Source organism: Nicotiana tabacum, chromosome 24 (genome assembly GCF_000715075.1).
Source record: "Nicotiana tabacum cultivar K326 chromosome 24, ASM71507v2, whole genome shotgun sequence".
Lineage (NCBI taxonomy): Eukaryota > Viridiplantae > Streptophyta > Magnoliopsida > Solanales > Solanaceae > Nicotiana > Nicotiana tabacum.
In genome coordinates this window covers 66,766,427-66,777,072 of record NC_134103.1, presented here as the reverse complement: position 1 = coordinate 66,777,072, position 10,646 = coordinate 66,766,427, and the positions used below count along the sequence as shown (strand labels likewise).

Below are 10,646 nucleotides of genomic sequence, written 5' to 3'. Positions count from 1 at the left end.
GGGTGAAATGTGATATAACACGTGATCATCTAAAGGAATGACACGTGAAACTCAAGACAGGCATGACCGAATAATTCTTATTCGCATAACATAGATTCTTATTAGCCTTATTATTCTTGTCTTCTTATGATACATTTATACGTTATGCGAGATAGACACAATAGTATTTTAACTTAACTAGAAAATTATAAATATGTTATATGAGTTGGATACAGTAGTATTTTAGCTTCACTAGAGTTATAAAATGACTAGGATAGGGCATACAAACAAAATAAGAATTTTCTAGCATAAATTATTTTGTATAGAATAATTATGAATGTGCATTATATAACAGAAAAGGCAAAAATTTTGTAATATAAGATAATCATTTTAAACTAATGTGAAATTTAATATTTTTTTTTTATCGAAATCCATTTGAGTTTTGGGCCAAATCATATTAAGGGAGACATGAATCTAAAGTGGGTATGACCCATTTAAGCTTATGTTGCATTTAGTTTTGAATTTTTCTTATTATATTTTATGCCATGTCATATTTATGGTAGGAGTTTGAGGCAAAATAATTTTTAAGTGATAATGATAAAGTTTAGTTACTTTTAAGTGACAAAAAATAGTTGAATAACTTTAGTGAAATTGAAAGATAGTTCAATAACCATCAGTGAAATTAACCCTATAGATTCAGTGCATTGAGTTCTAGTATAAAATATGAAATATGTTACACTAAGAAGTGTACATGCAAGTCTATGTAACTTCATATAGAATAAAAATTCAATCCACATGATCGAAAATTTGAAATAACGGACATCAGTGATAAAATAGTAATACATATTTGACGAGATCTCGAAACAGTCCTGCTGGCCTACTGTAAAAACAAATAGAACTAAGCCAACAAAAAAAGCTTGCGCGCCTAATATCAAAATTTATGAAATATTATTTAAATCTAATTGATTCTTTTACTGATCATACACCAAGCATCAAATATGTTTTATATAAAAATAATATATACATATATGATATTGAATAATTCATTTTTTTATTTTTCAATTTTTATTATTTAGAATCCAAAACCAAATCAAGAAACCAGTCTTTTTATATCTTTCTTCACATCAAACCAAAAAAATTAATTAAATATTAGGAAATCTTATGTAAAAAATATTTACTTATTGCTTTAATGTATGTTTTACGTGCAAGTAATATATTTTATTGACACGAAAGATACAAAAACATAGTTCAACATACATCTTTACAATTTCAATTAAAAATAATCATTTTAAGATATTTTTATTTTGAATCTCTTGTAAAGATAAAAATTTAACATAAAACTTAACAAAAACATAGCTCCCGTTTGGTCATAGACTTTGGCATTATTTTTTAAATTTTTTTTAAAAAATATTATTTATTTATGAAATATAATCATATTTTAAAAAAATAAATTAAAAATTTTCAAGTTCCCAAACTATTTTTTAGTGAAAAGTTTTCTTGTACTCATAAAATTTCAACTTTTCTTTAAATAAAATGTATGTTCAAATATAACTTTATCTTTTAAAAATTATTTTTCAACAACTTTAAAACCTTTTTTTTTTTCAAGTTTCAATAAAATCTATGTCCAAACGCTAACATGATCGTTCAGAAAATCAAATAAAGGAGAATGACATGGAAGGATAAGCATAATTAAGCACGGGTCAAAGGCAGAAAAAGCGAGCATGAAACGTGCATGCCTTTTGCTACATGACAAAACAACACAGCTCTTCCTGTGCCACAACATCTCATGCTGTCCCCATTTGATGGCTTGGTGCTCGCCACACGCCTGACGCCTTCCTCCCAACTCTTAACACTCTTTTAATAAGTTCTAACATAAGACCAATCTCTCCTTTTTCTCTTTCAAAAGAAATTCCCAACTCACATTCCGATTCCAAACAATCAATTTCAAAAGTAAAAGGAAATACTCGAAAGGTACATTTCCGTGCTATTCTTGGAATTCATTCTCTGGAAATTCCTCAATTTACTGTTTTAATACTCTAATTTCTTGTACTGTTTTAATACTCTAATTTTCTTGAATATATCCCGAAATGTTTTCTCGTATTGAATTACATGCACAGTCTTGTTTTTGGGTTTAATTTTATAGGGTATGCGTTTTGCCAGATTGATTTTACTCCCTTATTGATGCTAAATAAGGTCAAATTCTAATCTTTTTAGGTGCTTGATTGTATTTATGTAGCTAGTATTTTACCTTGAGAGGAGCAACAGTGATGGGGTTGCTAAATAGTATTTCTTTTTCTTGCTAGTGGGGAATGGGAATTCCTGGTGAAGAAAAAACAAAAGATTGATCTGTTGGGCTTTTGCTACTATTAGTCCTCAGCTCAATTATATATGGGAGTGGCCCTGGGTTCCACTCATCAGAATCGTATTATGTTATTAGTATTAAAAAGATTGATAGGCTTATGATTGGAATGTAAACCAGTAATATTAAACTAGAACCACACAGTTTATGAAGTACGCGCCTTAATTGTACATTTGTACTACGAATTTGACATGGATTTAGTACGTCGTAACAATTTATTTACATTGCTTATCCGTTATTGACGGTATCTGAATCTGAATAAAACATTTATGTATTTCTCTTTCATTGTGATTCTGCATAACAGCGTTGTCTGGCCAATAGCATCTCCTTGTCAAAGCCTTCTAGTTAAAGATGGGTGCAGAAAGTCCTACTTCATCAGCTGAAAATGGTGGCATAGCTGTGGAGACATCATCACCTAATGGGTCAGTTAGATCTTATTCATTTTTATTAACAATTGTTGTATCTCGTTATCAAGTTCTAGGCAATTGCAGCAATGTATAAGAAGTTTGCTTCCTCCTTTCTTTCGCTTTGCTATGTTTTTTATACAATCGGATGTTGATGCCAATTAGAAGCTTGTACAGAACTTGGATTATGTTTCTTGTTCTTTTCAAGGACATAAGCCTGTATAGATTCTACACACACGGGCATTACCAAAATCTTTAGTTTTTTGGTTGGGGCTGGACTGTGCAAAAGACTTGGTGGTGGAATAATATCTGCATATAGTGTCTGCGAACGCTCAAACTGCCTCAGATGATTTGATTTGTTCGCAAAGTTTTTCTTTCTTTAGTGATTTTCTGGTTTGTCTCTTCATGGTGGTCTTTTATCGTAGTTTTGGATCATTATCATATCTGCTTGGGATAGTTGCTTACTGATCACGCCCAACTCTAGTCCTAAAAAGTAAGCGGTCGATGCAAATATAATCCGGTCTAAAAGTCCAGAGTCGAATCCCACAAAGAACTAAGGTTTAGCTATAACTGTTTACTATCACTAAGAACACAAGCTCGAACAATTCTTAAGTTGTAAATATCAATATTCTTATGTCTAACTAATTAATTAACAAATTAAAATAGTAAATTAACAACTAAAGATACTAAGGGTCGGAGACAAGATTAAGGAGAGGTCTAGAGTTATGATTTCCCCAATTGTCGGAATTCTCTCTCGCTATGTTTCCTATAATTTCACCTAAGTATCCTCTACTGATCGCGAGTACTTCGGGTGTCATAATTCTCTTGCGAGCAACTACCACAATTTACTAGATGTATTCTTCTAAACTACGCTAGCTGACACTAGTTTATCGCTCACTAAGATCGCACCAAGGTTTCGTTATTCCTAATCCCACCTTTAAACCCTCCGTATTGATTCCTCACATACGTTAGGAGTGATGTTGTTCAACAACTACTCAAATATGTACCCTTTTCCATGCAATACCCACTAAATAGGCACAAACAATTGAGGGCCCTCAATCAACTAAGATAATCACATAGTTGAATAGGTAGAGAAAATCCAACGGCAAAATTATATTAAACGCAACAGAAAATCATCTTTCAAAAGGTTCCATTAAACCCTAGATAAGAAAGTTTAGCTACTCACAACCATACTAACAATCATGATAACAATTGAAAGCATTAAAATACAAATTAATGAAGACCGAAAGAGAAAACTCTTGTAATTCGTTGCTTCCAAGTATTCCCGTAGCCTTCTTGCCTCTCCAATAATGTCTCACTCCTAAATAATAGGTTTAGAACCCTTTTTATACATGTTAGGGGCATGTAGGGTTGAAACTGCCAAGTCCTAGCCGAATTAGGACGAAATCCGTTGTTGGGCGTCTCGCTTTGCGCCTGGCGCAAACTTAGACACCAAACTTTTTTCACTTTTGTTTTCTGCTGCCCTTGGCGTTTTGATTGGTGCCTGGCGCGAACCTGGGCACCAAAGTCATACTTCCTCCAAATTCTTCCGTTTTTACTTCAATTTGCATGCAAGCTTTTCAAATCACTTCCAATTGACTCCCACACATATAAATACCATTATTAAGCTCGAGTCACAAATATTCACACCAAAGTTAACAAGATCGAGGCATAATGCAAGCCAAATTATATACAAAAACATGGATTTTTAGCCTAACATCACTTACCATTTGCAAAATCCTTAATTTTTCATGACGAAAGTTCAGTTCTTTCATCAAGTTTTAGCTGAAAAATTGAAGCTTTTTGGAGAGGTTATAATTTTTCAAGTTAATTTAATCAGTTGCTATGGCTTCTATTCCCTCTCCTCTGCTAAAAGGTGTGCAACTTCAAATCAATTCGAACAGCATTTTGGAGCTCCTCCCCCCACCCCACCTCCCCCGCCCCCCCAAAAAAAAAATTTCAAATGCTTCAGTTAACTTTTAACTGGAAGAGCCACTTTTCAAAAAATGGAGATCAGTTATGCTCGATCTGAAACAAGGAACTAAGTAAGTATTTCATATTAATTCTTGGATAAGATGATTATTTTCTTCCCAAACGTTCCCGGAGAAGGTACTTATGACATTGTTTTGCACTGCTCTGTGATTTATTATTACTGGAAAAGCTACTGTGAATCCTGCTTGATTGTTTTAGAACTCTCTTTATGCAGCTCTCCTCCCAGCAAGAAGATTCAGAAGAAAGTTCCAAAAAGAGTTCACAAGGCTGAGCGAGAGAAACTGAAGCGTGAGCATTTGAATGAGCTTTTTCTCGATTTGGCCAATGCACTTGGTAATTTCTTATCTGCTAATGACCTGTTCTTTCTTTTTGGAAAATTCCAAAAGTGGCCTACGTTATCTATTTTCAAATCAGAGTCTGCCGACTAACCATACAATTATAGAAGCTTGACACTGATGCCTTACTGTTGTAGAACTTTCTGAGCAAACGAATGGAAAAGCCTCCATATTGAATGAGACTGCTCGCTTTGTAAAGGACATGATTTCCCAGATCAAGCAACTGAAGAGAGAAAATACAGCCTTACTGTCTGAATCTCAATATGTAAGCCTCTTAATTTCTAGTTATATTTCCTGCTTGAAGATGCTATAATGATGCATTTTTCGCATCTTTTGTCATCAAGAATTTTGAACCCACTCAGCTTTTTGATTATGCGACTTAAACTATGTAGCTTTTTCCCATTTTCTATTGTCGTTCTTTGTGAACCTACATTCCTGAAATCCATCCTTTTTCATGGACAGCTTAGTATGGAGAAAAAGGAGCTACAGGATGACAACTCCACTCTGGAGGCTCAAATTGACAAATTAGAGGGTGAAGTCAAAGAAAGGGTGGCTGAGACTAATCTTGACCTAAATCTAAGTCTTACTGAAACTCAGCTACCACAGTTAGCCTCACAAGTTACAGATAACTTTCTCCAATTGCCTGGTTCAGAGCATCCGTTCCAGCAGATGCAAATGATGAACTCTCTTTATGTCGTTCCCTTGAATTCTACTCCTCAAGCTTATCCGGAGCCTGATGCAGCAAAGCCCGCAGCTATGCCCACATATAGTGTGAAGAAACCACAGGCCAGATATCCAACTCCAGCTGATGTATGGCCATCCCAAATTCTTGAGTAGCGACCTCAATTAGGACAGGAGGTTCAAAATAGTTTGTAAGAGTACTTTTCTAGTAGAGTTGAGGCCTTAAGAGGGAAGCCAAGTAAAATTTGGCAGTCGTGTAGATTTAGACGATAAGCAGCATATTCCAACAATATTTTGGACTTGCAGCTCCCATTGTATAGAATAGTTTCCCTGCACTATAATCAGTGACATTCTTCTTGTGCTATCACGGGGAAGAGACGGTTAAATGTAGCTAGAGCAGTAAGCAGTCTAGAGAGCTGATTGGTGTTATTTCTTATTTCCTTAAATCTAGATAACTGGTGATGTAATCTGTCATTATAAATCTCTTAGGTTATTTTTACACAACTAAGAGGGGCAATTAATTTTCTAAATATCTTCCTCTATTCTTTATTAGCTTTTCCTTTTGTTATACTACCGTGTTTCCTCTAAGTCTGAAGAGTGGATTGAAATATCATTCTTCAATAAATTTATAAGTATTTACCATGGTACCACCTTTAGAGAGTCCAGAGTGTAACTCAACTTTTCAAAATTATCAAATCTTTCTTTCATTTGTAACAACAAAGTCACTTAATTATGTCTATAAAATTTTTTATTGATAATAATTTATTTATTCTAAGGTAAGTCCATATTATAAATTAAAAAGAGAAAAAAATCATTATAATAGAAAGCTTAAAAAAAAAAAAAAAAGAAGAAGATGAAAATTGATAATTTAGAGGGTAAAATAGGTATTTGGGGATCAAAAATTTGAGAAATCAAGTTGAGTGACCTTCTGAGTACTATTGATATAGTTAAGTGACTTTGTTGTTACAAATGAAAGAAAGATGACTTTGGTAGATAATTTTGAATAATTGAATAACTATTTGAGTAATGGACTCAACCTTTAGATGTTGAAAAACTAGTACTCATTTTATTCATTAGACAAGTATTTTCACTATCAAGATTGGCCTAGACATGAGAACATGTATCCCGTCCCATTACTACTTTTTTAGGTCAGTTTTAAGTTTTCAAAGAATTATCATATTATTGGGTCCCCATAATCAAACCACCTGCTAGTTTTTGACCCCCGAAATATGATACACTCCACTTTCAACACTTCTGGTTGCTGGAGGCAATTGCATAATAACAAAACTGAAATCAGTGAAACAGGATGCATGAAAATTACAATGTAATGATTTGTAAATTCATCCTGTATTAACTAGATATATTATTCAAATATTACTAAACATTTATCTCTTCGTCATTCCCGGTCTCTATCACAAGCCGGTCCTTCCCTGAAAAACAAAATATACAATAAAGATAGTCAAACTTTTTGTAGTACTCAAAACCATTAAAAGGGAAAGAAAAAAAAGAGAAGAAAGCTTCTTTCCTTCTTGGTAACTTCCCAGATGCAAACCTTCACTTGACATGAGCAAGCTTTATTTGTGACCTGTATCAAAATATTATTTTGTATTCAGTATTAGTATCAAATTAAATAATTTAGCTATAAAAGTTACATTATTTGTGAGTGGTTGTTGTTTAGCTATAAAAATTAAATAATTTAGCAAAATATTATGTTGCTCTAGTGGTGGGCACCCTCCACTTCCAACTAAGAGGTTGTGGGTTCGAGTCACCCCAAGAGCAAGGTGGAGGAGAGTTCTTGGAGGGAGGGAGCCGAGGGTGTCTATCGGAAATAGCCTCCCTACCTTCTCAGACCCCACTAGTGGGATTATACTGGGTTATTGTGCCTCTTTGTTTCTCCCATTACCCCTAAAAATTCCCCCGAACTTCTTAAAGAAAAAAAATGGATGAATCAATCAACAACAACCTTCTCCGAGTTCCTTTCTTCCCCTCAAGATCCCACAAAAAAATACGTTACATAATCACTCTAATAACTATAATAACACTCGTAATTGCTGCTCTAATCTCAAGTCGCCAACTTTAGACATTAAGCGCCGAAACGCTCCCGTATCACTCGAAACTCGATCCGAACACAAGCCCAAGTTCAAATAATCATACGAACTTTATTGAAATCATCAAATTCCGATTTCGAGGTCGTTTACTCAAAATGTTGATTCAAGTCTGCCATCTTAGGCTACTATTAAGGAACTAAGTGTTCCGATTTCAACCCGAACCCTTCCAACACCAAACCAACAATCTCCGCAAGTCATAAAACAGTAAAAGTACATACGGGGAGTCTTAATTAGGGTAACGGAGATCTAGAAAATAAAACGACCGATCGGGTCATTACGGTATGAGTTTTAGACTGACCTTGGCTAGAAGAAAACACACCGCGAGGAGCTCTAGGCAAAGGTCCATGTTGCTGTAAGGCAACTATCGATGATGATTCATTTATCTCATAAGGTGAAATAGGAGATATTTATAACTGTAAAAGATGCTCTGTTGAGGAAGAGGAAGGTCCACGTGAGGCATCACATGGTGTTTCTAAAGGGAGCTGGTCGTGGATCGATGACGGCACCTGGACAGTGATAGGAGCAGTAGTATGGGTTGACGTACGTAGTGGGAACACATGTTCATAAAAAATAACATGACGTGAGACATAAAACTTTGTAGAAGATGGATCAAAACACTAGTAACCTTTATAAATCTTACTATAGCTTAAGAAAATACACGGTTTACAGCAAGGTGAAAGCTTACTCTTTGTATATGGACGAGGTGACGGAAAGCAAAAGCATCCAAAAATGCACAAAAAAGAATAATCAGGATTCATGTTAAACAAAACTTTATAGGGAGATTGGTGATTTAGACGGGGAGTTGGAAGTCTATTGATGGTGTAAACAGCAGCTTCAAAGGCATTGGTCCAAAAAATATCTGGAACATTAGCATGTGTTAACAATGCACTTCCTGTCTCAATAATACGATGATGTTTACGTTCAGCACAACCATTCTGCTCTGGGGTGTAGGGACATAAAAAACATTGTGTAATACCATTCTTGTGTAAATAAGTAGTTAAAGCTTGAAATTCATCCCCCCACCCCCCAACAATCTGGTTGAAAGGACTTGATAGGGCAACCAAAGTATTTTTCAACAATTGTCCGAAATTGGATAAAGACGGATAATACTTCAGATTTAAATTAGAGAAAATAAATCCATGTATATTTGCTAAAATGATCAAATAACATAACATAATAGCAATATCCATCATTAGAAGTAACGGGGGACAGACCCCAAACATTAAAACAAATTAAATCTAAAGGGATGACAGCACAAGCTGAACATAAATTAGAGGACTTATAACTAGAAGACCAAAAACTATTTAATGGAAAAGCCCGACGAACAGTAGGATAAGAGGCATGAGCTAAGCGAACATGCAAGACACCAAGTGAAGCAGCATATATAGGAAGCAGGTGAGTGACGCGATTGCAGAGCTGGGAGTGCGTATAAGCCATCATCTTTTGGGCCTTTGTGAAGAATGCCCCTCGTTTTTAAATCCTTAATAAAAAAAAATCAGGAAAACGTTCAATGGAAACCTGAGTAGAGTTAATAAAAGAACTAATGGACAATAGATTTTGTTTGGAATCTGGAACATGAAGAATGTTATCCAGAGAAAATTTACGGTTAGAAATAGATATAGAACCTTTTCCAATATGAGAGATGGGCAGTATTGTACCATTACCTAAGGTTACTTACCCAGGACCTTGATACTCGGAATGGATGGCTAAGTTGTCAAGGTCAGATGTTAAATGATGTGTGGTGCCACTATCCATCAACCAGTTCTGTCTAGAATGTGTTGGAGTGCTTGCTAAATTGGAGGAAGGACAACCAGTAACTCTAGGACCATTATTAGACTTGGGTGAAGGGCAAACTCGTGCAATATGACCCTTGCCTTAGCAATTGTGATAAATAATTCCAGAAGTATCATATTGTGCTTGTGTACCAGTGGAGTGTAGTTGGTTACGATTCTCGAATTGCTGGGAATATCCTTGACCACCAGCCTGTGCACGACCCCGACCTCCACGACCTCTACCTCAGCCTCGTGTTGGTGATAATGAGCTTTGAGTGTAATGAGCAGTGGGGGCTATAACAGTAAGGGCTTCATCCCTTTTTAATTGTCTTTCTTCATTCAATAACATGCCATAAGGGCATCAAACAAAATATCTTCATGATGAGATTCAAGGGCTCTTGTGAACGGGCGATAGGTAGGACCTAGTCCGGCAAGTACAAACTCGACGAATTCATCATTATGGACTGGTTGTTGCTGAGAAGCAAGTTTATCTGAAATCGCCTTGGCTCCTTGAACATAGGTCTCAATTGTGGCATTATCTCGATGCAAAGTATGTAATTACATCTTTAGTTCATGAACTTGTGGCTTAGAACCTGACGCATAGGCCGTGGCGAGTTTATCCCAGGCTTCACGAGCAGTTTTTGCTCAAACCAACTGTGGTAAAACACTTTCCAAAACCGAAGCAACAATCCTGCTCAACACGAGTTGATCTTGACGAAACCAAGATTTATTATATTAGGTTGTTTATCATCTAAAAACTCGGCTGGTGTTAGTTCGCTACCATCAATATGATGGTTAAGACCACAACCACACACCATGTGAAGAAACTAAGTCTTCCATAACAGGAAATTCGACGAAGTGAGCTTTACGGGCAATTGATACGCATGATTTGGTGTGGAAGGGTATGCAATCATAGTATTGCTTGAAGAGGTTGTATCTATCATCATGATGTATTATTTTAGTGCTAGGATAAAGAAAAAAAATAGATGGGTGTTAGGCCACTATGGCTCTTGATA

At 35.4% G+C, this 10,646-nt stretch overlaps 1 protein-coding gene across 1 annotated transcript; it reads left to right on the top strand.

The window, feature by feature from the left end:
- The first annotated feature begins 1,787 nt into the window (after positions 1–1,787).
- Positions 1,788–6,254, top strand: LOC107780435 (transcription factor bHLH47-like). Its single transcript, XM_016600976.2, has 5 exons — positions 1,788–1,950; positions 2,643–2,760; positions 4,949–5,067; positions 5,207–5,334; positions 5,532–6,254. The coding sequence occupies exons 2-5, from the start codon at positions 2,690–2,692 to the stop codon at positions 5,904–5,906; spliced, it is 693 nt and encodes a 230-aa protein (XP_016456462.1). The 5' UTR covers positions 1,788–1,950; positions 2,643–2,689; the 3' UTR covers positions 5,907–6,254.
- Positions 6,255–10,646: the final 4,392 nt, after the last annotated feature.

Bases quoted from the DNA above. Each gene is read 5' to 3' on its own strand.
- LOC107780435 (XM_016600976.2), top strand. From the start codon at position 2,690: ATGGGTGCAGAAAGTCCTACTTCATCAGCTGAAAATGGTGGCATAGCT. The intron at 5,068-5,206 runs GTAATTTCTTAT...TTACTGTTGTAG, and splicing joins CGATTTGGCCAATGCACTTG to AACTTTCTGAGCAAACGAAT. The intron at 5,335-5,531 runs GTAAGCCTCTTA...TTTCATGGACAG, and splicing joins TACTGTCTGAATCTCAATAT to CTTAGTATGGAGAAAAAGGA.